The 27,354-nt window shown below is 41.7% G+C and overlaps 1 protein-coding gene across 1 annotated transcript in view; it reads left to right on the plus strand.

Annotated features, from left to right (window-relative positions):
• si:ch211-186j3.6 (neural-cadherin) overlaps positions 1-27,354 on the plus strand; it is a 296,332-nt gene that overhangs the window by 245,166 nt on the left and 23,812 nt on the right. Inside the window, exons 32-34 of the mRNA XM_065952497.1 lie at positions 2,803-2,969; positions 12,682-12,946; positions 19,857-20,037. Of these exons, the coding sequence (XP_065808569.1) occupies positions 2,803-2,969; positions 12,682-12,946; positions 19,857-20,037 (613 nt within the window). The remainder of the gene's footprint in view (positions 1-2,802; positions 2,970-12,681; positions 12,947-19,856; positions 20,038-27,354) is intronic.

Consider the following 27,354-nt stretch of genomic DNA (forward strand, 5'->3'; position numbering starts at 1 on the left):
AGCATTAAACAACGTCCATGTCTTATATCGCCCCCTGCTGGTCAGAGGCTCAATTACATTATTGGAACACAACGCTCCCTGCTTTTTCACAAACCCTAAGCTGGTTTGCCGTACTCTTATATTTTTAAATGTATACATAAATAAATTTACATCGCCTTACCTTTGAGGTTACTTCATTACTGCTTTGTAACTCTTGTTATAGTCAGAGAGCAGCATGCAGCATCCATATTAAGGATCCTTACATCCTGCAGTAAGCAAATCCTCAATGTGTTGGCTTTAATGACCCACACCCCCCCAGGTCTTGGACCACCTGTTGTACACTTCCTGCAGACTTAGGAGAACAGCTTCAGAGATACTTTTTGCTGACGTGGCGTTTTCTGCTGACAGGCTGCACCACTGTTTGCTTCTTGTCTTGTATACCGCAGAGCGAGGCTGCCTGACTGGACTCTCTAAAAATGTGCTGCTATAGAATATGAAAGTTTGAGTTCATAAAGTCAATACTATTTTGACAACATGTGAAAGAAAGTTATCCCCTTGTTTCAGTATTATAAATACGATATCCACTGCTTACCAATATATACCAATATGGGGGGCAGATAGATCTTTCATAGAATCGCAAAGTCACCTAATTAATGAATAGAGAAATGTGAATCACTCACCATATTCATGAGATGATTCATAGTTCTGAATAAGCAACAAGCTATGAGTTAATCACCAACAAGGGGCACGTGGGTTTAAATGGGAATACCAATGAGGTAGTGTTTGAAAGAAAAAGGAGCTGAGCTGTTTTCTCACACACAGACTGTGTTGATGTTACTTTATCTGGATGGAAGTGCCCGAAAGAAGCCTCGCATGCTACCCCTTTTTAAGGACTGTGCCCTTGAGCTAAGGGGTTCAGATCAGGAAATCCATTCACTTATATATCTAGAGTTTTTATTGGATGATTTTAAAAATAGATTTTCTTTTTCTTGGATCGATAATTGTGATGTCATATCCATTTATAGAAAAAAAGCCAACTTGAGCTGAGAGCAGCAAAAAAAGAGAAAAAGCAAACAATGCATGCCTTGTGGTAGCCTAGTGGTCTAATGGTGTAGTGGTTAGTACGCGCACCCCCATGTACGGCCTGGGTTCGAGTCCAACCTGTGGCTCCTTTCCTGCATGTCATTCCCCACTCTCTCTCTCTCTCTCTCTCTCTCTCTCTCTCTCTCTCTCACAGATTTCTGACTCCATCCGCTGTCCTTTCTCTCAATAAAGTCATCAAAGGCTAAAAAATAAATCTTGCCTTGTTTTCTGGTTAAAGGCTTAATAAAGCTAGAACTACAGCTATAATAAGAAAGATTTATAAATGGGGGAAATCAGCCATCTGTCGTTCCATCCTTACTGAAAGGAGATAATCAGAGGAGAGTTGTTGTCATGTCTGTGTGTTGAGTTTTATACAGACATCTCACCTCCGTCAGCGAGAAGGATAGCCTGCTAATTAGCTCATGAGGTAACTTAATGAACTGAATGTAATGAGTCACAGCTACTTAAAGTCACATATTACGTGACACTTTACCACATTTTTATAAAGCTGTGTTGGGTTATAATGTGTCCCCAGCTAATCAACATCTCCCCCCTCCCCCTCATGATGAGAAAAGTCCATCCTCTCTGTCTTCTGCCTGCCCCAATTTTCAGAAAATGTGTGCTCAAACAGGCCTTTAGAGATTTTTCCTTCATGACATCACAAAGGGAAGTAGCCCCTCCCCCAGGTGGGTGACACTCCCACAGCTAGGTGTTTGTTCTGCCCTCTGAGTCTGACTTCTCACCGTAAACAATAGGACATGGAGCGAGAAAGCACCAAGTACACCCAAGCCCTTGCAGAGAGGGGGGCGTGGTCAGACACAGCTCATTTACATATTTAAAGCTACAGACACAAAAACAGCATGTTCTGATCAGGGCTGAAATAGAGGGGTTTATAGATATGATCAAATACAGGATCAGAGTGGATTTAGAACAAGAAACTTCACACACATGTTTTTGCGGAGCTCACATTGTGGGGAGGATAAGAGATAAACAGAGAAGATACTGACTTAGAGGGAAATATTCAGACATTTCTCATGTATGTAACAACAACAATATCCTCATTTTGGAAAAGAGCAATTCATGTTAAACTGATATGAAAACAGATATTTAATTTCACACACATTCTGCACAAACAGCTCTGTGGCCTTGATAAGCACGGTGAGCAGACAACAGAGTACCGAGGAGACATGGTTGATCAGCCTCATATTGCGTGCTTAGAACAAATAAAAAAGGAAATGTGGGATTTAATATCGCCTCCAAGGAGAGGATCTTATGAACCACTCAACGCTATCGAAGTAACATGGAAAGGAGACAAAGAGGAAGGAGATGTTGCAGGAAAAAGATGGGAGGAAATGTACCTTGCATATGCGACGAGATGGAAGAATGGCTTTTGAAAACATCTTAGGTGTGTTCTGTTTGCTCTGCCTTGCATGCACAAAATCCACTTCAGGGAACATGGGTCTAAGAAAGAAGAACCGAGCATAACCCGGACTAAACCACACATACATATTCTATTTTGTGTGTTTTGAATATTGTGTCCTGCTGCACAGCTCTCTGCATATAGGAGGGAGGTTTTAGGTTTAGTTGAAGTTACCTGAGGTCACTTTCCCCTTAAGTGAAGCACCTTTAAATTGTATAAAGTCATTTGTTTTGTTTATTTTTAATTATAGCTCTATCTAACAGTTGTGTGTGTGTGTGTGTGTGTGTGTGTGGTTTTTTTTTTGTGTGTACCATCGTCAGAGGTCCCAGAGTATTCCTTCGACGGCCACAGTCACGTGCATTTCCAGTTGGCGTCCCCGCTGTCGGCCCGGAGGACATGGGTTCAAGTCCTGGTTCGAACCCGCAAACACAGCAGCACCATCCTGAACATGATCTCAAAGGAGCAGAGCGAATACATTCGACTGGAGGTAGGACTGATACGTGTGTGTGTGTGTGTGTGTGTGTGTGTGTGTGTGTGTGTGTGTGTGTGTGTGTGTGTGTGTGTGTGTGTGTGTGTGTGTGTGTGTGTGTGTGTGTGTGTGTGTGGGATGAAAGATTGTGTGAAATCGAGCTGCCTCATTTTCTTTGGTTTCTGTTCAAAAAACAGATCCAGTCCAAATTGAAGCATCTTAAATTGAGTGAAAATGTTTCCTCTGCTCTTCCTTTTCTGAAAAATAACAGAAGTCTTTTTTTTCCTTTTTAGTCCTGCCAAAGTGATGACAGCTGGCATGGTTGATTAGAAATGATACTGCACCGTCTGTATGTCTCCATAAAAGGAGCAGTGAGACAATGTAGGACAAACACTTGATAATACTTTTTTAAAGGAGATCTATTTTGATGATCCATCAAAATAGAGGGGGGGGGGCTTAAAGAGACAGCAGCTGAAATGAAGCGTTTCAGTCAGAGGCTGAAATGAGGGATTTTACTGACGCCAGTATGAGATAAATAATGAGGTTTTTTTGAGCTACACATCTCATAACGCTACTAAATTTATATAGGTATCCCAGACTGACATCAATAACGGTGAGAGTGAGAATCACAGATCTCCTTTAAATGCTCTGAGAGAGAGAGAGAAACTCTAATACTCCTTATTTTTCTGTATTAACAATTAGACTGCGACCAGGAAGCAGCATCTCAACATCAAGCCTTTTAATGTGCACTTTTCTATTCAAGTGGTTGACTGCCTGCATTACAAGGGCCCGCTCGGTCCTCAAAACCAAGCTACTGACTACTTCAACAAGTGTTATTCATCCCCTGTTAACAAAAACCTCTCTTACAACACTCAGCAGGCCACCTGACATAGACGAAACAAGTTTCACCTGAAGAGTAAAAAACAAGTTTATATGTCTTTCTTACGTCAGTTCTGATTCCCTCTATAAGTTGGGCTACGACATTTATTTCATATAAAATCGACACATCTCATTGACAGCTCCTTTACACTGAGCAGGGAAAGAATGCACTGAGTGGGTTAATGGCGCCAAAATGTGGGCATCATGATGGAGAAAGCACGCTCAACTCCCTTTCAATGTAAAACAACTAGGTGCTTAATCCAGAAAAAAAATAAAACAAGAAAAACGATTTGGACTGCACTCCAAAATTGTGTTTTAATTGCCACTTGTCTTTACCGAGCTGTAAGACTTGTAATATTGTTTTCCTGTGCATTTATATTACAGCCTATGTACCTCGAGTTAAAGATGCTCATTGACTACTTTGTTGTTGAAAGACCTCTCCGCAGCGTACCATTGATAGGAGCCGGAAATTGATCGGCCAATCAGATCCTCAGACTGGCACACCTATTTACAAACAAGGAAAACAACACAGCCAATATTTCAAATGACGGCTCACAGTCGTTACAATTAGCTTGATTTAAATGAGTATTCAGCTGTTCATTTGGCAGCTGTCACTTTCTAAAAGCTGATTTTATACGGTGTGTAGTAAACGTAAAATAATTGAGATTCAGGATGAGAGTCCTCTGCAGGGATTGAATGCATTAATTATGTTTTTTGTTTTAGCCATTCAGACTTGCATTCTCTCACTGGTCTTTTCCTCGGGTTGCTCTCTCACACTTGAATAGCTCTCTCTCATTTTAGTTTTTTGCACCCTCCCTCTGCTGGTTTTTATTTTTTGTACAGTTTTTTGTTTTCTCATTCTCTCCATGGCTGACTTACTCCCTGAGATCAGGCGATACCTTCTCAGTCCTTTCTCTCCTGCTGTTTCCCGCCCCCTCGCTGCGACCACAGGTATTGATCAAACATCACCGTCTAAAACGATGATGGTTATCCAAACCACCGCTGCAGTTACAGTACAACCTCTCCTCTGATCCCTGCCTGACACCCATCTGTCTCCCCCTCCTTTTTCACCCATTGCTACATTTCCTCCTAAATGTCACATAGCAGCAGCGCAGCCACATGGGCAGAGGGTTCACATCATTTATCCAATATAAACAGTGCAGTTATTCCTAGGTGAAGACAGCATGAGAATGTGTGTTATCTCATAAAGCCCCCCCACTGAATCACTGAACCTCCGAGACGTCCTCTGATAGAAAAATATCCATTTTGCCTTCGAGGGTTATGTTTTTCACTTTAATAGTTCTGTTTGCTTTTAATCAGAAGCAGGAATTAGTATGCGTTACTCTTGACTGGCTGCAGACTCACAATGTGAGGCGCTCTTTGTTTCTGCCGTTTGTGTGTGTGACTCGCATTCCAACGACAGCGTTACTGAAAGATGTTGCATTTTTCTGTTTTGTAAGCCGTGCTCAGGATGAAGGCCGCTCTTTAGTTCAGCATATTCAAGGCATCTTTAAAGACCGTCTTAAAAGTGTTGTTTTTTTTGTCGCAGCGCTCACACAGCACTCAGTTGAAAACTGCCACACTTCTCCCTCACCGACCAATCAGAATCAAGACGGGGCGGGACTTATGATTTCAGCTTTGTCAACAACAGTGGCGGAGGAGACGCCGTTTACGCCCCTGTGAAGTCTCGCCTTGGATCTTAATGTTGCTGAGGTTGTAATGGGGGGGGCGGGGGGGGGGTACCTCTGTCTTCAGAGGTAGAGATGTAAAGAGTGAGATCATTTCAGTGGAGCCATATCCGAGGAGCGCAGCGCTGTGTGTGTGTGCATGTCTGACTGTGTGTGTGTGTATGTGGAGCTCATGCTGTGCCGTGCTTTCTCAACGCCAAAACACAATGTGAATTCACAGACTGGGACACCAAATGTTAGGCCATCACAGACTCAATATGTACAAAGACTGGATGAAGGAGGAGCTTAGTTTAACCAAAAAAAGCAGTCTGAAAAGGGTTGATCATTGGTTCAAACCAAAGGCTTTTTAAAAGTGTCCTTCTGTATCTCAGATTCATGATGTGTTGTAATATTTATGTAATCATGAATGTGATGACAAGAAAACTGTGAGCCATAACACCATATTATTTTGAGCTTAAATATATACTCATACTCTTTGATATGAACTCAGCTTGGATCGTTGGTCTCAGTTTAAAGAAATAACTGAAGAAATGCGTCTTGGCCGTGATGTTATCTGGAATCTGTTTCCTCTCCTGCGGATTTTACACAGTGGAGAATATTACTCCACCATTTGATTATAATATTTAGTGGAGACGGTGTTTGGAGTGAGTGAGTGAGTGCATGTTGAAGCATCAGAATACAACTTAATTTGAGGCTGAAATCATATGTCCTTGTTCGACTTTATTCATTTCTTACTTTGAGAGATTTGCAATGTTCCTCAAAGTGTAAACAGTGATTGAGTATATGCAAATTGTGATGGTTTAGGGACTGCATGATGGTGCGGTAGTTAGTGCTGTCCCCTCACAGCGAGGAGGTTCCTGGTTTGAATCCTCGTCTGACAGGCGCCTCTCTGTGCGGAGTTTGCATGTTCTCCCTGTGCATACATGGGTTCTCTCCAGGTACTCTGACATCCTCCCACAGTCCAAAGACATGCTCGTTAAGTTAACTGTTGTGAGCTGTGTGAGTGTGGCTGGTTGTCTGTCTCTATATGTCCGCCCTGTGATTGACTGACGTTCTGTCCAAGACGTGCCCGCCCAGTGACAGCTGGGATCGGCTCCAGCCTCCTGCAACCCTGAACAGAAAAAGCGGTATAGATAATGGATGGATGGATGGATGTAACGATTGACTTAAGTGCCACATGCAAAGGGAAAAAAACTGAGATGGTGCAAAGTGCAAACAGAGAAGAAGTATAGAGTATCTATAGAGTCTTTTATACGTTCTCGGAGGACATTGATGCATTATTTTCTGGCCCTGGGCTTCCTCCGTGTGACTGACCTACATTCGAGTAGCAACCTTCAGTGATAAATCACCAGCCGATAAAAATGTACACAGCATAATGAAAAGCATTAAACAGTTAGGATACACAGAGTAGCAACAAATTAGGATTTAAGCAGAATAATGAGAGTGCACAGTCGATAGAGGGTCACCTTCTCAAAACTTTTTACCAACAAGTTTTGGGGAAACTGCGGCTACTGAAGATTCAAAACATGTGGACTTAAAGATCTTTGAATTGGTGACCTCAGCGGCTTGAGTTTTCCTTGAAAGGTTTCTGATGAAGGAAACATTGAACACAGAAACATCCACTGCAAACTTTGAGCTCACGGGGATTGTTGCTCTTTCAAGTAATTAAACTACAGAAATGAATTGTTTTCTATCAGTGATAATGTTAATCATTTATGTCACTCCAGCTCTCTGTCAGTTTATTAGCAGTTTGCAGGTTATGTCTCAGGTGCTGCTCGGTTGCAGGAACATGCAATGAAAAAAAGATAAATAATCCGAGATGCACTGAAAATTACTTTTCTGTAACTTTATTACGAGCGAACAACACGTTTCACCTTCAGGTTCCCCCAGCATAATCACAGGGCATTCAGGTGTATTCAATACAAACGGTCACATAACCTATCATCACAATCCACATTATTCCTGGTCACAGCCTCAAAAGAAAACTAAGCGTGCATCAATACAACATCATTCATCCACACAGTGAATCAGATAGTACTTTTACAGAGACGGAGGACATACAAGAATAACAAGTACTAACCATGTCACTTCAATGTAGTGACCGAGGTCCTCTCCACTGTGGCTGACTGAATATAATAAGCTTGTGCAGAAGGTCACCCGCTTTCCGCAGTTATCAGTGAAGACGCCCTCATGTCATCACTCCATATTCACTTAAGCAGCCCATATGCATCAACAACGCCCCCTCTTCTGGACCCATCACTGACCTCTGACCCCTTATCTGTCCTGTCAATCAAACTCCACGTCAGTGAAGCATCACAGCGGAGAAGATGACTGCACCCCACTCTCCCCTCTGTTCTGTGGATGCTTATTACACTAACACACACACACTGAACATAAAACTAATCTTCAGTAGATGAGTGGCATCTCAAAGAGAGAGTTTGTGTCGGACTGGACTCGTTACTGTCATCCCAGGTTCTTACCGGACGACCTGTGGCGTCTGCACATCCATAGAACCAGAATATAAGGTCAAATCTTGAGGTCTCAATCAGAAGCCATCACCTCGTACACACAGCTAAATGTTAACTCAATACTGACGCTGTCCCTTTCCAGCCAAACGGGAAGGGGGCAGTGTGAGGGAACCAAGTGACTCAACTCTCCTGATGGGTCCACATCACCTGTAGAAAGAAACAAGATAGAATATTTAGTCACAAAAAAAACTGCTCAAACTCTGTGCTTCATTGAGTCAATCAATCTTTATTTGTTTGGCACCAATTCATAACAAGTGTTATCTTGAGATGCTTTACCAAAGAGCATATGGGATGATATGCAGGAAGGATTTCTCCTTTGCATTCCTGTTGTCCACACTTCCTTTTCGCTGAGGTGGAGGTCGGAGCACGCCGTGCATGAATGAGGACGGCGGTGGTTGTTGGACGACGCAGTCCGATGGTGGAGGCTGGGCGTCGGGTGGTGGTTGGGACGACACGTGTGGTTCATGTGGTTCACTTCATAAATCCATATGCTTCCCTTCTAAAGAGCTGGTTCATCAAATTGGACCCTCAAGGTTTAGGTGTCCCTCTTTCAATGCCAATGATTTGGAGGGTAGTAGCAGACCCAGAGGAGGTTTTTCTCCTTGCAGTGCAATGGCATAATCCATATTACCATATCTGATGGAAGCCTTATGATCCGCTTTGGCTCGCTAGAACATTCCTGTTTAAAAAAAATCCCTTTTGCACTATTTAAGACGAGAGAAAATATGAAGTCAGGCTTTGTAACATGTCGCATTGAAGGCAGCAAGCAGCGTTGAACTGCTCGTCTAACAACGATGATTTTTAAATGTATTTGTAATATGTAAAATAAATCCTTTTTTTGGCGGTTTTTACTTTATTTTAAATGTATTAAACCAGGAGAAACTCATTGAGATTAAGAATCTCAGTTACAAGATGCAATGCTCGACCTTTGTGTGTTCATACAGTACATACAAAGTATTTCACATAAATTACACTCATTTGCCTTTAGGCTGCTAAGAAAGCAGGGCTGTTTGTTCAGCGGTGCATATTCTTTCTTATGAAGAAATCAATAGTCTGTATATTTGTAGACCACAAGGGATGAGAAAGTATTCTATGTGTAAATGTGAAGCAGGGTATTTCTCCTAATGAGCGTGGTTTCTTCTAATTTCCCGGTATGATTTAAGGTGAAGGAAAAATGCACGAGACTCTTAAATGAGCGCATAATCTCCATTTGCACGTCATTATTTCATCAAGAGAAGAAGGGTGAGATTAACACATCATCTGCACATGCCTGCACTTCCAAAAAGGCAGCAGCATCGCAGGCAGTCTGTCACAGGAAGCATCTGGGGGAACAGAAACCGTCCCAGCAGTGGGACTGTTTACTCTAAAATGGAGTCACACACACACACACCTACACGCCCCTGCAAAGACACACACGCCATTGAACACTTTGACTCTGCACGGCACCGAGGGAGCCGGAGCAGCAGCCAAATTGCTCTGCTCCGTTCAACTTTAATTGGGGGTAAAATCAGGTGGCTGTGAGAGCGCCTGGTTAAAAAGCGCTGCCCCAGTGGATTCTAAATATAATTAATACTTCATCACAGAGCCTTGAAATGAGCCATGCTTCTCCGACTACGCAACCTTGGAGCTGTCCAGCACTTTAACAGGCTGCTTTGAGAAGCAAACTGAGGGCTGGCAGATGGAAAGCTGGATTCAGAGAAGGGCTCGACGTGGTGGAAATGAAAGAAAGAAAAGAAGAGAGGAGCATTGAGGAAGAGCTGCAGTGAGAGGTGACACGTGACGCTGTCTTTGTCTTTTTTTGACAAAGTTCATGACTGAAAAACTTTTTTTTTTTTGTTGTCTTTATACATCGAGGAGGAGTGGTTGGCATAATTTTTAGCCGCCCACTTTTTCTTCCTCCTCACATCCCTCTCTCTCTCCCTCTCTCTCTCTCTCTCTCTCTCTCTCTGAGTCTGCCCGTCTCATCTCGTTCCTCTGTTTACGTGGCAGCGGTGGCAGAGGGAGATGGAGGGAAGAAAATTATGCTCAGTGGGACACTTGGAGGAAACGGTTTTGAAATTGAAATGAGGAAGACCCCCACACCACCCTATATCCTTCTTAAAACGGCCTTTGGACTTATTATCCCCCTCTCTCTCTCTCGCCCCCTTACTCTCTGTCATTCACACACACACACACACATACACTCAATCACTATATGATAGACATGCGGGTTGGCATCACAGCCAATCCTAAAATGGAACAGTTTTTGTCACAAGATCTGAGGACGGAGAGAAAACAGCTTGTTGTCTAAACATGAGATGACTGATTCTTTTTTTCTCTCCCTCATTGTCACCTTTCTCTTTCTTTTTTTCTTGGTGTCCCCACGTCACTTCTTACAACACACTTTTCCTCAACAAGATGTCCTTCAGCAGCATGCCTCTACTGTGTGTGTGTGTGTGTGTGTGTCTCAGAAGCACTGACAGCGGGGCATGTGTGTGCAAGTCAACAAATCCCAAGTTGAAAATATCAGCTTTCCCACCACACGGTCTTATTTAGAATATATTTTAAGCCGATGTCGATAGCACAAATTACAATGAGCTGTCCCCAAAGTGCTTGTGTTAATATATATGTAAAATAGAAGGATGAATGAAGGTGTGGTCTGGAGGTTGAGAACTTAAAACAGTAGAAGTGTATGTTGTCAACAACTGGTTTTCTTAGTTTCCCTGTTTGCTAACCTCCAGGGAGTTTATCTGGCTTAATGGCCAAGTGGCTAAATTGGTCTATTGATCCAGCATTTTACCAACCAAGTAAAACCTTTTCTTTCTGCTGTCCCAATTAGCTTGAAAACAAGAGACTTGGACTCGGGTCAGTCCAACAGATTTCTCCCCCTCAACCGAGGATGTCATTCGGTTTTTGCATCTAAAAACACTGAAACTATTTATTGGTTCACTGGATGATTGATTGACTGATTTTTTTTTTTTTTTATGGGGGGGGGGGTAATAGCCCTCAATGAAAACAGTCCACAGGTTGGTTTGGAGATAATGCTAATAAAACAGGTCAGAGTTGTGTTAGCTTTTGAAGAGTTAGAAAGTTTCAGATTTCAATTCTGAAAACAATCATCAGCGTGAATACTATGAAGCCCCATTCGACTGGAGGACAGCGGGCAATTAAATGCCAAAGTGTTATCTGTTTGAGGCGAATACAGTAGAGTATTTAAGAATTCATGGTGCAGGAAGTAAGAGGGTGCTGCAATCAGGCTCAAGGCCCTCAGCAAATTAAAAACATTTTGTCCGTTTACTGAAGCAGTCTGTGACGTTTTGTGTCTCAGCTTTTCAATAGTCGCCCTTACACAATCAACAGCGCTAAGAAAACCAAAGTGAAAGATATATCTGAAGGCTAAGACTCTCTTTTGCTAAGGCCCTGGGCTCTTGCCGGGCCCGGGGCACACGCCCACTCTGCCCATGCGGTGATCTGCCTATGACTGCCGATGGGTAGCCGAGTGACTAAACCAGTAAGGAGAGCTGAGTTTACAACTTCCTTGGAAAAGCATACGTGGCTCTACCTTGATTGCTGCACAAGCAGGGGTGTAGAGAGGACCCTCCAACCAACATTCACCCCCTTTGGTTTATAAATAATAGTTACTCTATCAGCGGTTGGAGGGGGTATATTATCCTTCTCTTTTGATGATCCAGTGTCTTGCTTTCTTTTTTACTCCCAGATGGATCATAACTTTTCATTTTTCTCCGGTGGCTTTGACAAACTTAAGTTCAATCAGGAGAGACAAGTGAATTCAGAAAATGATTTATTAAAATGAATAACATGGAAATGAGACTTACTTAAATACTTTGGCGCATGGACTCCATGGGGTGGCCGATGCTTGAGCTGCTGTCACAAAATTCTGATGAGTTTTATTATACATTTCAAGAGACTTGTATTTTGACTGCTATATATTTATCTAGAAACCTGCAGTGGGTTATCATAACTGAACACGGCTGTGAAGTTAGTTCATCATCTTTACAACATGATTGAATAAAGACACAAACTCTTCAAGACAAGCTTGCTGCCATTAAAAGACGTCAACAGAAAGGAAGCCGGGGTAATTTGTCCGACATTTTTGGCAAGTGCTAATAATAAATGACACCAAGAAGGAAAAGTTTTCTTCAGCTGTCAGCTCCAGTTATAAACCTTTGAAAAGGAAATAATCTTCCCTGTTCAGGCGTCGTACCTTGTTTAATAGAATTTAAAAAAAAAAATAAAGTGAACTGTAAAGAAAAGCAAGACTGTTGCTGCTTCGACAAACGCTCCCAACAGCAAACTTTGAATACTAATGCGTTCCCTGGCAAAGATCCAAATGAGACATCATGGTAATTTATTAAAAAGGCTCGCTGCTCTTCTGGTGGTTCGTGTTAATGTCGAGCCCTAACATTACGTGTTAGTCCAGTGCATTTCAATTAAGCTCAATAAGCTAATGTTGTCCGTGATGATTAATGGATTAAACACTTTCTTTGTGCGGTTGAACGTGCGTTATACTCTGAAAATGTCTCGATATGCGATGATTTAATTAATATTTGTCACACATTTAGTTTTTCCAGACTAGAAAACTTGAAGTGAAACTGAACAAACATCACACTGAAACGGTCTCTTTTCTCACTGAAGGTCTTCCAGGGCCTCCTCTGTGTTTTCTTCAACCTTGGCGACGGGGACTACAACCTGACCCTGCCTGCTTATCGCCTCGACAACGGTGAATGGCACGAGGTGTTGCTGGATCGGCATGACAACGAGCTGACGCTGCGGCTGGACGGCGGCGGAGGGCAGAGGGAGGTCACGGGAATGAGAGGCCGCAGCAGAGAAATCATCATTGACCCGACTGTCGTGATGCTGGGAAACAGCTTCCCGTCTGGAGTCAACAAGAGCTTTCAGGGTAAGTGATGAGGTGTAATTTACTCAGAATTAAACCTGCAATCGGCTGTCATAAGCTTTGGGTTAATTAAACTAGAACGGGGGACACACTAGAAGACTTGATTTGATTTCTGATTTAAGAGATGGTCGAAAGGTCTGGGGTTCGATTCTAAAATCCTACAATTCGTTTAGCAGACGCTTTTATCCAAATGTACATCAGAGAGTAAGAACAACACAAGCAAGGATCGAGAGTCAGTAAGTGCAAACAAACAGCTTTAAGTCCGATCTGACACACAGGTGCTGACAGGAAGTGACCAGTGGCAGAGCACGACATCAACAGCTGATCTTAAGAGCTTTAACCAGCATCAAAACCGTCCTAAATATCATTATCAAACAAAACCATCGTCATCATCATCGCTATCGTCATTAATACTATCATTAAGGTCGTAGGTGTTCATAAAGACGATAGCGTCTGACCCTGATGAACGCCACGAGCCGAAACGCGTCGGTCTAAATTGTTAATAAAGTTGATCTTCTTACTACAACTGTTACTGGAGCATTTTGACTTCTTCTAAGTCTTTCACTCTTCATGCACCTTGTTAGTTGGTGAAGTTTGTGCCAGAAAATCCTCTTTTTCTCCAGTGTATGAATGAGTATGAATGGGATTAGTTAACACTACATAGCAGCCATCGCCATCAGTGTGTGAATGTGTACACAAGGTAAAAGTGCTTTGAGTAGTCCGAAGACGAGAAAAGCGCTGCACGAGCTCAAGTCAATTGCAAGCTTTTTTTATTGCTTCTTTTGAATCTGTAAATTATTTTCATGAAGCCCTTTCAAAGGTCCTAAGGACAGGTTTTTGTGAGTTGGATGTTCTATGGACAGAACGCCGAGCTCTATGCAGCTGTCAATGTTCAGAAAGTCTGCATGAGAGCAGCTGCAGGAGCTGGAGGCTGAAGGACAACTTGTTAAAAATACAATGAGAACATTTTCTTCCCACCTAGCACAGAGAAAATCACAACAATGTTTGCCCAATCCCTTAACCAGGTGCTGACACCTCTTACAAAAACCTCCATGTTTCTTTCTGGACCACAGTCTATGTCGATAAGAGGGGACAGCAACGGGACTTGTGCAGTCTGCTTTGTGCTCTCCTGGTCCTCGTCTCCCTCCTTGCACAATTGCACTTGAACATTAAACTTTGACTATATCTGACTCTGACGCAGAGACAGAAAGAGCGGGAGAGACAGACGAAGAGGAGGAAATAGAGAACAGTTTTCTGATACACTTTCTACTGTAAGAGTCAAGTTAAGGTCAGAGACACCGAAACCCCCATGTGACCCTGAGTTGACGTGATGTACAAAGAAACAAAAAGTCTATTCAGCTGCTTCGATGAAAACAGAAACTTGTTCCTTTGAATCTAAGCCCTTATGTTTTGTAAAACGTACAAAATCAAGTTTTTGGCCTTGTCAACAGCCATATCTAAAAGGTTTTTGTTTAAATTTAAAAAATAAAACATGAACCTGCCAGTTATTCTCTAACCTCTTTTTACTTTTTTCCTAGAAATGTCTTTCTTTTACCATCGTGAGTCTTGACAGTGTTAAAAAGGGTTAAATGGATTTAAATGAGTTTCTCTCAAAGACACAAGGACATGGCGGAGGATTTCATCACAGTTCTCACTTGATAGAAGCTTTATGAAAAGATAAAAACACAAGTACCAAATCATTTTGTTATTTATTCACTTCTAGTCTTCATCACAGGTCGATAAATGTGTTGACAACTGAAAGGGTCAAACACTTTCTGCAGGGAACTCATGAAGGTGATAACCAACAGCAGCGTGTATCCTCCTGAACTTCTCAGTGGTACACTGCTGGATCAAACGGTGTCAAAGTGGTGACATAACACAGTAACACTGTCTGTAACCTGTGGGAGACAAAGATAATGCGATGTGTCATAAAGTGAAAAGGTTGGTGTCCTTCAGGCTGTACACTTATGAGACAGCGTAAGAAGTATTCTTCCTGAGAAGTGCGACCAGAAATAGATGTTTTTTATCTATTCAAACAAGCCTGGTTCAGAGGAGAATTTCTGACATTTAACATGTCAGTGAATGATTGAAGTGACGCTTTAATGGCTTATTCACTCAAATGCATCTTGATCGTTAACTGGGATGATGGACGTCTCCACGGCTTAGTGTATAGATGGTCTGGGAGGTATGGGACTGTGTGTGTGTGTGTGTGTGCCTGACTGTCGTACTGCTTTTGCAAATGTGTGTGAGAGATACTGGTACGTATGACATGAACATGGGCGGATTTTTTAAAATGAGTAAAAGAGTCTGTATTTATTTTCTGTTTTGAGAAGCTTTGCTCGTTAGCTTAGCATCAACATGGATTCTCTGTTGCATAGCGAAGATTGATCCGACGATAATAACTGCAAAGAAAAGAGAAACAACATCGAGTAGAGAGAAAGAGAACACAGTGACAACTGTAAGAGAGGAAGTTGTTTGGCTCTCTGATGAAGTGAGGTAATAAAAAATGCATCTGTAATTTATACGTATGGTCACAGGACACGCCGGGCCGACAGAATGTTGATATCATTTTTAACAAAAGATCTCTTTATCCTAAGTCTACATTGGAGTTGTTGAAGATAACTATTGGACTGTAATTGATAATGAACCATGGCTGATCAGTGTATAGAGCAGTCAGACACAGTCCTACGCTAACGGAGGGATTGTTCTCTGGGTCGGCCTACAAAACAAAATAGACTGTCTTTGCTTTGTAAAGTTTGGGAAAGAGTCATGTACAGTTTTATTTTTGGGTTGTCTCGTAACCCGTCTACAAGGCAGACAGAAAAGTTTGACTGTAGCGTCTGTGTGACCCCAAAATGTTGGCTAAAACAAAGATTCAGGCAGAGAAAGACGGTCTGGTGAGAATGCATTGAAGTAAAAGAAGGAGGGGTACTATATGATAACAGAGAAAAAGAGGTCTGAACTATGTACATACGTGGGTTAAAGAGAAGGAGAGAGCGCTCCCTGGAGTTGGACAGTTAGAGGTGTAGACAGCTGTGCCTCAGGCGGTAAATGACTGTGCATGTTTATTAAATGGACTTTAAAAGCATTTTCCTTCAGAAGAGGTAGACGTGATGGATTGTGGCAGGGAGAAGTGTACTCGGTGTGTTTGTGCGTGTGTTAATGTGTGTGCACTTGGGTGTGTTTGCGTTTGATTTTATTAATGTATTTTCAAAAGGGACAGAGTGGGGGATTAAATACAAAACTGACTACACTAAGTAAGCAATTAAGCCATGAAAAAATAAACACGATAAATATATGTGCGCCTCTGGAGTGTATTGCCTCTGTTGCTCTTTATTAACGCACTAGCAACACTGAGTTACACAAAATGAGTTTTAGAAACCACTTTAAGCATTACCTCAGAGTCTGATAAACAAAGTCTAGGTACTCTGCTTTGACTGAAAGGACTGACATGTAAAGGCATGTTGATCGTTTGTTTGATTTTAGATGTTTTTTTTCCATGTGACAGGGCAGCACTGTCACTGAGTGCAGGCAGTAAGAAGATATCACACCATCCTCCTCTCGGTTTGGTAGCATGACGTAGGGTGCACTCTTGAGCCCTCTATTTTATCTTGCATACATTTACACAACTTCACAGCTTTGTGATTGCTGTAAGCTTGTTGTACAAAGGGGAGATAACGGTGCATAAATAGTATCCACATCCGTGATTGACATGTGCTTTGACTTGTGTCAAAAACACCTGGATAAATTTTTTTATCGGCTCATCTCAAGCCGTTTATTGACGAGTCTCTGTGTTGTGATTTGAGTCAACAGCTTCTAAATCCAAAGCACGAGATTTCAGTTTGTTCATCTACAATACAAAAACACTTGATGTCATATTGTTTGCAAGGGGAAACTGAAATTCACACAGCACAAGAATTCTATAGTTAACAGATGCAGTGTGAACAGCCAGCGTGCGATCATGCGCAATGCGACATATAACACTTGTGTGGTGTTAGGACACGGTGTTAGAAGGCGTTTTAACCTGCTTCCTCTAAACTTGTATGTGTAATTTCCATTCCTAGACAACAATCCTCTCTCAGATTCTAAAGGCCACACAGTTACTCTCGACATCACTGTCACCTCTGCACTTACCTACCCCACCGGCTCCACACAATGAAATACCTTATCACCGTTGGCCTGTGGGATTGCAGTCTGCTTCCTACAGCAGCTCATGTCTGGCTGTGCCTCCCTGCATGCTCTGAACTTTGTTGCTCCAACTTCGACTTGGATCACACACAGATCACTTCTAGCCCTGTAGTTCTAGCCTTAGCAAACTTTCACCCACACAACCAGACCAGCGAGCAAAGCGGGGTGTCAATTATAATAGCCTGCATCCATCCTCTTTCAAATTATTTTTTTCTTCCTTCAAAAAGGATATGTTCTTCTGCTAGCCTTGCCTGTAAGTCCTCTTTTTCAATAATGTTCTTCCCATTTCTGTCAATCACTCAAACCTCCTTTTTTCATACTGATTATGTTAACCTTAACTGCTGCAGCCTTCACCATCTCTCTCAATCGTATCCATGGCTTCTAAAGTTGCTTCAGATATCCCCATCTGTATATATCCTTCTCTTTTGACCTTGTTCTTTCACCTCTCAACAGGCTCTATTAACCCTTCCAGGTCGTTGGTTGTATGACTCATTGCATGCTAACAGAGCTAAAGGCAGCTGAAAATGTTGTAAATCCAGGCACTTAATGGATGTGCTTTCTTATCAGTCTATTCTTGAGTCATTCTCTGTCTCTTTATCTGCGACTAAAATCTCTATTTTACAATTAAAAAAAATCCATCATCCAACTTTACAACCTTCTCTTATCTTCCTCATCTTCAACTTGAACTTTGGTTACTATCCTATTTGGATTTGACCCCCATTAACCGTACCTTTCAACCCCATCTCCTCTCACCTTTCGCAGTCTTTGGTCACTGAGCTCCTTCCTAGCAACATCAGTCCAACTATACCTTGTAACTGGCTGCTATGCTTAACCTCAAAAATCAGCTGTCCTTGTTCCAATCCGTCTTCAAAGTCTGCCCCTATAGGGTAACCTGGAGAGTATCAGTGTGTTAATGTTAAACCAAGGTTCCTCAGGGTTCTGTTCTGGGTCCCCTACTATTTTCTTTTTTTACCAAGTCACCCATTTGTTACGCCCCACCGTAAGGTGGCCCATGGGGCTAACAACAATCCACAAATTGACCCAATAAAACACACTAATACACCTTAACAAAGTCAAAACAAATGGATTTATTATCATCACGCAAACTGAAAGATAACAAAGATCAACAGAGAAACTTATATAACAAAACACAACAGACAATCCCTGCATGACGGGTACAGCAGTCCCAACTCCAAAAGCCTCTCTTCCTGAAGCCAGCACTGGCATTGTAAGCACTGATGCCAGGTGCACCTCGTCAGGTGATCAGTAGCTTCACCTGGGCAGAGCTGAAGACAATTTTAAGTTTTCCCCTTTGTTTTCTCTTTTCTGATAATTATAGTTCCCCTAAAGGGTTGTTAATAACCCGTCTGATTAATAATCTGAGCGTTCAGTCTGCTTTAAGCACAACCCCAAGATCCTGCATCAGTAGTTGTTCATGTGAGTAGTAAAGGTTGTCATAAAAAGTAACTGAAATGATGGCCTACTGTAGCATAACTGAATGCTGACATTTATAAGGTTTATCAAAAATGGCTGCCAGACAGACAGCTTAGTCCGTCATTCAAAATATCAGGGCAAAAGTTAGACAATTGAGGCCCTAATTAAAAGCTAAATCCTCCCACAAAAGGAAAGTAAAGCAAGCTTCGTTTGTCTTCACCCATTTTCATTTGTAAGTTCAGGACAAAAGAAACAGATTCCATTGGAAAAAAAAAAGTTCCATAACTTCGAGTTCATCATCAACTGATAAACCAGTCCAATGTCCCAAAGCACAAAACAAAAGAAAAAATCTGAATGTTAATGAGGAGAGGTTAAGGGGGGATTTATACGTGTATCACCTGTTTAGGTTATTTGGTGGCAGAGAGGTGTTGAAGGCCAGTCTTCAGAATCAGACGCATTAAGTGTTACTGAACACTGTGAGGATCCTACAGCTGCACTTTTAGCAAAAATTACAATCCACCCTCTCTTGGTATCCACGAGCACCAATCTTGGGCATTCTTGAGACTCCTAACCTCACAATAACTGTACAGTTTGCAGCATCATCTCTCTCTCGTCTGCTTTGCCACATCCACTCCCTAATACAAGCATGAAGTCTGCACCCTGTCTGCTACAATACCTAAGAAAGGCAGAGACAAATCGTCACACCTGGTCTTTCTCCCAGCAAACACAAACCCCTCTATTAGAATTATGTCTTTGGATAAATAACTTGTTTGCTTCCTATTTTCTGCACTTCTGCAAACAGCCTTTCAGACATGTTTACTCCTTTTTGTTAAGTGTCTCAGGCATGTAAACCAAGGAAGCAGTGACATGTGTAAACAGCTCCAGCTATGATTGCACCGGGGAGCACATTATACAGTATCCAACATGTATGCAAATCAGGCTGTCAGCATTGTGAGAGCTTCCTCTTGTGCTTGAATTGCATTTTAAGACCCTGCAAGAGATAAAACCTTACAACAAGAAACTCCGTGTAAAATATTTTACACAAGAAGTTTGATATAATATCCGTAGAAACCACTGATTATGCCCGAGCAGTCTGAGTCTTAAAAAACCAGGATGGATTTATGTGGTATAGAAATGGAGCCAGTAATCTAGCGGGGACATGTGGTTGATTTGCTCACCAGGTACACGAGGTAAAACTCAGGCTAATTAAATTCTGCATCTGTGTCAGTGAAAGTAGATAACAGTGTGTTTCTTGTATCACTAAACTCTTTTTCCACTTTCCTCCCTGCAGGCTGCATGAGGGATTTACGCCTCAATGGTCGCTACATGCCGCTGGACAGCCAGCCCCGAGATGGGGTTTCCCAGGTCAGCATGCAAGGCCTCTCCCCTGGGTGCTCGTCTGACTCCTGCAAAAGGAACCAATGTAGCGCCCCCTTCACCTGCGTGGACCTGTGGAGGGTACACGAGTGCAGGTACACACACTAATCAATACGCATCAGATGAAAGTGCACAGTTGAGTTCATGTGCGTCATACACACTTGTCATTTTTGACACAAAGGCATGAAGACTCACTATTTAAACCCCCTCAGTCCACCTCTGAAGTCATTTTTCAACTTTTGACCTTGGTATAGTTTTTGTTCTTAACCACTAAACTGTGCTTTAAAATGGATTGGCCTTGACCGAGTGGAGAACACAGTAAAACATTAAAAATAAATTTAAAATAAGCCTGAGCCTCTATTTGCTCCCAAGCTGGGGGAATGACTGCCGATTCCATGGCAACCATTTTGTCGAATATAAAAAGTGTCTTGTGCATAGAGAAATTGGGCTGCAAGCAGGGAAATGTGGCAGCCAATTACCATCCAATAGATGTTGACAACAACCAGAAAAAAAAGGGGGCCAGGCTGCCATGATTGAGAGCAATCGTCAGGAACACATAACAACTGAATTATTGAAAACATCAGATAAATCATACAGCCAGTTCATGGAATAAGACCTGCTGCTGTTTATATTAATGTGATGGCAATTTAAAATGTGGTTCTGAATAAAATAACAAATCATGTCCACATTAATCATCAGTATCGTCACACCGTCTGCCGATTTTATAACACTTTTAACAAAGATCAAGTCTGAAGCGAGTGCGACTGGAGCAAATGAACAAAAACCCATTTTCAGCCTCAATAGAGCTCAACAGTGACCACACACTTTTTTGGCGGCTCTGGTTCTGGAAGTAAATTTCCCCAATTAAATCCTCCATTGACATTTTAGAGTAGTGTAGTTTTCTCCCCCGATATCATGAATAAACCATGTGTTTTTTTTATTAAAACGAGGTTAATATCTTAAGAACTAGTGTCTGCTACAGGAGCATAAACCATTGTTTCACACTCAGGGTGAGTCGACCTTGGATAGTTATGACATCGTGGCCAATAATCAAATTTGTTTTGAAGAAAATGAACAGGATTTTTACTTCCTGGAGCCACATGTTAAGCCCTTTAGCACTCTGACCAGCACTGCCTCTATGTATTTACATTAATGCATATTGTTTGACTTAATGAGGACATCTTATAATACACATTTTAATACAGCAGGAATCAAACAGAGCCTAAATTAGAAGTGGAATCTTTATTTTTAGTTTGTTGTCCCCGCTCTTTTCCATGACACAAAGAGGGGAGTCAAAGTCTCAAAGTTGGGGTGTGGACTGTTGTTTTGATCATTTCTATCTTCTTCCCCAGGCTGCAGCCAATGCTTTAGACAGGATGTTTAATGAGCTTCTCAAACACTTACAAATCTCTCCAGCTGTGCCATCAGACAAGGTTCTGCAACGACTGTATAAAACTGTGACATCATTCATTGGTGATTGATGACTGGCGCTATATTGGAAATACTGACTCTATCTAACTTTCTGTCAAACTTGTAACAGACAAAGAGGAGGAGCTGAGGCTGGCCTTTATTCGCCTGGCAAACAGTCACAACACATCTGCACCACTAATTCTGCAAATATATTAATAACTATTTGTCTTAAAATCAAATATCAAAACAGACGAGTTATAAAAAAATCCAACCCCATACAGTGAACACCAATTAAAAGAAGCAATTGACTACAAATGTGTTTCTTAAACCAGGCTTTGAATATGTTTATTCCTGCTGTTAAAATAAGCACGTTATTAAGGGACCCAATGGGGATACCTTGGCTTTTGCAATCTGCCTCAAGTGGACATTTGAAGAACTGCACTCATTTTTCATAATTTTTCAAGCTAAGTCTTTGTAGCTTTGTCCCAACGTCTGTCATTCAACACTCAACCAGCTTCAGGATAACTCGTTGCCCTCTAATGTTGCATGATAAATACAATCAAAAACTTTACAGGGAAACTAATTACAAAAAAATTGGGATGAGAAAATTTGATCTTCATAAAATGATCTCTTTCTGACCTCTGTCTTCTTTATTTTCTGCTCACTTGATTGCCTGGATAACTATCTGTTCCTATAGTTCAATTAACATATTTTTATTTGTGCCTGGCTGCTCACTTTTCTTGATTAACACCAGAGGTGACTGCAAGCAAGTCTCGAAACCGCCAAACTGCTTGAAGGTCATCGCAATTTACGTGTTCATGCCGTTTATTTTGAAATGGATATCCGCTCTTTGAAAAACAAATGAGCAAGGAAACTCATTTAGCAGCTGAGTCGTGGGCCTGCTGTCACGTAAACTGATATGAGCACTGTGGAGCAGTCGAGTACTGTGGAGCCGCTTCAAAGTCAGCCTCACTGGACCTCATGTGGTGTCACACATTTATTTATTTTTTCATTTATTTATTTTAACTAGCCACTGCACACATGTTTGTGTGTTTAAAGTCACATCGATTTAGAGGGAAACAGTGTCTAGATGAACCTCAAAAACATTAAACGAATAAATTGGATCATTTTACAGCATTAACAGAAAAAGGCCAATTTATGTTTTTGCAGGCTGCATGCTGTTTATTCATTCAAGGTCAAAATACAAAACGTTTAAAGATTATTCAAAGATAATGACATTATGGGGGCAGTTTATACAATCAAAGGAGATCTATTATCCTCACTCTCACTATTAATTATGTCAGTCTGGGACACATATTGAGTAGCGTTGTGAGATATGTAGCTCAAATATCTCATTATTTATCTCATACTGGCGTCAGTAAAATCCCTCATTTCAGCCTCTGCCTGAAACGCTTAATTTCAGCTACTGTCTCTTTAAGGCCCGCCTCCCCACGTGCCCACTTTCCTCTGATTGGCCAGCTCGGTTTGCAGTCGCAGGGACATCTGAGTGAGCTTCCGGGTGGGTGTATCCTTGAAAGAGCAGGCGGGGTGGGCGTGTCCTACAACTTTGCTCCGAGAGACCTGACGTCAGGTTCTGGTCAAGTCTCACCAAGTTCTCGTAACATCTCGTTCAGAGCAGCAGGAAACCACGTTCGGGGATTACGCCAACAACTGCGTATATTGTGTTTAAAAAAAGCGTTTCCAAGGTTTAGTATGGACATCCAAGACTATAACATTATATGTATGTATTTAAATATGGATCAGCAGAACAGATCTTCTTTAAGGGAGGAGTGTTTTGGTTGTGTTGTAACTTATCAGCAGAGCATAATTGGGACGAGGGGTTTCTTCACAGGTCTTATCCTTTCATTAGATCAAAAGTATCTTGTGTTATTGCACTTATGACTCAGGCAGGTATCAATAATTACTCTCCCCTCTGCTTTGGAGGTTGTGTGGTAAACAGGACCAGAATCTTCATGGTGAACTCTGAACTAAATTGCAGCTAAAGTTGAGCCAGGATCGACATTTTACCACAAAAGCCAGAGAGCTCTCTGTTCTCTGTGGTGTCATCCATAATGAATGAGGATGCAGTGTTATTGTCAGTCCAAACATGGCCTCAGAGAGACTTCTCAAAGTTAAAACCTCACCAGAGCTGGCAGTTTTTTGCAAGAGCCATGTCGCCTGTTAAAAGGCAATGAATAAGGAAGTGCAGCCCATCTGCTCAGACAGTGACTGAGCTAAATGCATCAAATGAGGAAAGGTGGAAAATAATACATTTGCCCATAGCCCTCTGACCCTGTCAGGATGCACTTTTGCTTGATCAACATTTCACATGCACTGCTGTAGGACTTTATGTACAAGGGCTAGCTTGTTTGTCAGTTGGAAAATGGGAAATGTGGTCGCTGAAAAACCGCTTGAAAACTAACAACCCTCTCCTGTGGCAACGGACCGAATCAAACACACCCGGCGCTCTTAGCCACATACAGAAATCTCAGCAATTTTTTCTGCCTTGGAAAACATCAGCCTCCATTCAGGGAGTGCTGCCTTCTCGCTTTTAATATTCCCTTTCACTCCTCTGATCCACTCACCCACATCATCCATCCAACAACCTTTATTTCTGTACAATGGCTCTCGTTCTCGCACTCTGCCCCTCGTTTCTCGGTTTGTACGGCTCTTATTTTGCTCACACCTGGTTGTTTCTTTAACCTCTACGATGCTGCGACACACAAAAAACAACCTACCTCAAACATACACACACTCACAGATAACAGCTCCGCTCCCGCCCTTCCTGCTTACCTGCCTTGTTCTCTTCTCACCACTCGACCTGAGCTTGGAAAATGAGGAGAGCATAGTGTTTGATCATCAGTGTTCAGGGGCAACAGTCTAATAATCAAATAATTACACACTGCAAATTGGATTTTTCTAATTCACAGAATAGATTTGTTATAATATTAATATTGTCTTACCAACACAAGGTAGGTTAGGGTTAGGGTTAGGGTAAGTTATGTTATACAGAATGTAAAGGGAGAATATAAAGACAAAATAATAAAGAAATCAGAAGCATTTTCTTTGCCTTCATTCTTCTGTTTTTATTTACGTTTGGTTTAAACCAAAATCAATCTTCACCTCCTTCTTCTCAAACTCGTCGCAGTCGCTCATGACTGCGTGTGTGTGTGCACGTTCATGCAGGTAATAAGATGCTCCTCGTCAAAGCACTGATTCTGTTCGTTGCTAATGGCAAAGATAAGAGGACAAGAAGCGCTGCTGTCTTGCTGACTGACAGACTTCCCATATTCAACACCTACACAGACTCCCACCAGGCAGAATGACTACTGAACACTGAGCCTTTGTCATGGCTAGAATAATACCACCCACGGTTAATTGCCTTTAGAAATGTTGTGCTTCAAAAAGCTAGGTCTGAGTTTTTACCTCAATCAATCAAGAAAGTCAACATCAAAACTCAAAGACAGAGAGAGAGAGAAATGTTCCTACAATGAAAGTATTTTCTAGAGGAGACCATCTTTTGTTTCTTGGACAAATTATCCAACTTGTGTTGAACCTCATCACAGAAATAAAATCACAGATCTGGACTCAAACAGCCAGTCTGTGTCAGGACTCTAACGAGAGCGACTTGAATGTGTCTGCATGGTGAAGAGCTAAGAACTGAGCGTAAAAACCTTAAATCAATTCTGCTACTGATGTTAAGCTCTGAAGGAAAATCATTTTACACTTTGTTCCTTCTTGTTGCTTTAATTAAAAAACAGCACGAGGAAAATTGTAGAGAGGCTGAGTGTTAATAAATAATAAGTCCTCAGACAATAAAAGAAATGAGAATCCCTTTCATCACATTCAGCTTATCAAACCAAACTTTGCCTTCCGATGTGTCTTTTGTAAAGTTCTGCCACACAAAAAAGGCGGAGCGCTCAGAGAAAAGACACTGGTTGCTGGGCTTTTTCTCCAGGCGGCCGCTTTCTGCTGTGAACGCTCTCTCCTCATTGAAAACAATTGAAAAAAAGTCGCTGGTGCTCAGAAATAAACTTAAAGTGGACACAGGGACTTAGATAGGACGACTGAAGAGAGACAGGAAACGTTGGGAGACGGGAGTAGGGGGGTGACATGCAGCAAGGAGCAGAGGTCAGATTCAAACCCATGGCTGCTGTGATAAGCCTCCGCACATGTGGTGCACAACATAACCGCTAGGCTGTTGGCCACATATGTTTGAGATCTTGTCCTTCTTTGTGTGCATACTATTTGATTGCAGATGGATAGTACACATTTTTCATGAATTTATACATTTTGGTAACTTTGTGCCATCTGACAGTAACTCTTCTCTTAGGTTGAAGCTGTAACCTTATCTATGTAAAACATCTCATAGCTTCAGGGTTATATTTGGTTTGGAGCCAACTGTCTGTAGTAAGAGAAGGTTTGCTAAGAATTAAATGTATATGTCTGACATTTACGAGTCAAGCTGATGTCTTCTTTCTTGCCTTACAGAGATGTACCAAAGCAGCCAAGAGTTTGTAGGATGTACCTTCTAACAGAATATAAGCAAGTCTGTTAACATAGAAACTTTGTCAGTACTTTGTCAGTTCGTGATTGTTAACAAATTGTGTTCTGTTGTAACTGTCTGACCTCGGCCGATTAAACCGCGTTATAATCCACAGTCTGTGTCACGATTTCATCATTGATACAGCAGCAACAACCCCCACCCAGCACAGATGCACTGTTCTACATGTATCTGCAACTTTATGCATGGCAGTAAAATATCTAAACATTTTTATAACTCAAGATGAATTTAATTTGAGGCAGAGATTATTGTTAAGAAGAGAGGAGAGAGAGGAGAGGACGGCTCAGAGAGACTCACACACCAACAACATCCAACATGCTGCCACTGAATGGGAATAATCACTTCAGTAGATTTTTCTTTTCATGGAGAATAAAGAAAATCTATTTATTTACATCTTCTCATTTGGCAGGAGTCTGTCTGAAGATACAGTACATTAACCCTTTAGTGTCTCGTCCTGATTGGTTTCATAGTCACAAAGATAAATATCATTACCGTTTTAAAATTAACGTTCCCATTTCACGGTAAAGTTGAGTCAATACTTACAAGCGTGAACAAATCTCCTTATAGACCGGAGGCCGAAACTCATCTCTGTCGTCATCAAAAAATGTACAGCCCAGAGCCGAGTGTGAGTCTGAACTAATGGGCTCATAAAATGTTTGTTTGAGCTGTTACGCCCAAATGAGCTTTTAATTATAGTGGCGCCTTCTGAAGTGAGGCAGAAAATGTGCCCCTCTGTGCATAAAATCATCCTAGTTATTGCCAGTTTCTCTGTCAGCATTTCCATCTCCTCCAGTGTATTCTCTACTGAGGTGAACACGTGCAATATCACGGATTAAAGGAGAGTAATTAACTTTTTTTTTAGCTGCGGGAAATGGTAATAAACATTTCCAACATGATCAGTTTTATTCCCCCTCTTCCTCCTTTTATTGACAGATGCTTTTATATTCCCTCACAGGGATTATAGAGCGCCACAGGAATGAGTCCTAAAACCCGGAAGTAAGTTAGCATTTGAGCGCCATGGGGTCTAACATCTAAAAGTCAACGGGGATTTTGAATGTGTTTGTGGTTAGACTCCTGAAATAAGGTCTGTGGTTAACACAAGCTGAAGAGATGTTGGTGTTTTGTTAGAGCACATAAACTACGTTAGGTAATACCTCCACTTGTGAAGTTTGAAGTTTTTACTCGTCTTTAAAAAGGCGGTTGCTAACAAGCGGCTAAATGTGACTACAGTGGTTGTCGGGGACATTAAAGGTCATCACGCCGGACACAGAGGGCGGGAACTCTCTCACTAGTCGGAGATGTCTCCTGTAGCTTTAATCTTTAGGTTAAGGTGAATATTATGTTAGTAAACTATTTATTAAGCTACGTGGATTAGTTTATCGGAGATCGTCTGAAGCATAACGCTAGTGACGTCACAATCATCCGACCGTGGTGTAGC

Source organism: Labrus bergylta, chromosome 3 (genome assembly GCF_963930695.1).
Source record: "Labrus bergylta chromosome 3, fLabBer1.1, whole genome shotgun sequence".
In the NCBI taxonomy this organism is placed as follows: domain Eukaryota; kingdom Metazoa; phylum Chordata; class Actinopteri; order Labriformes; family Labridae; genus Labrus; species Labrus bergylta.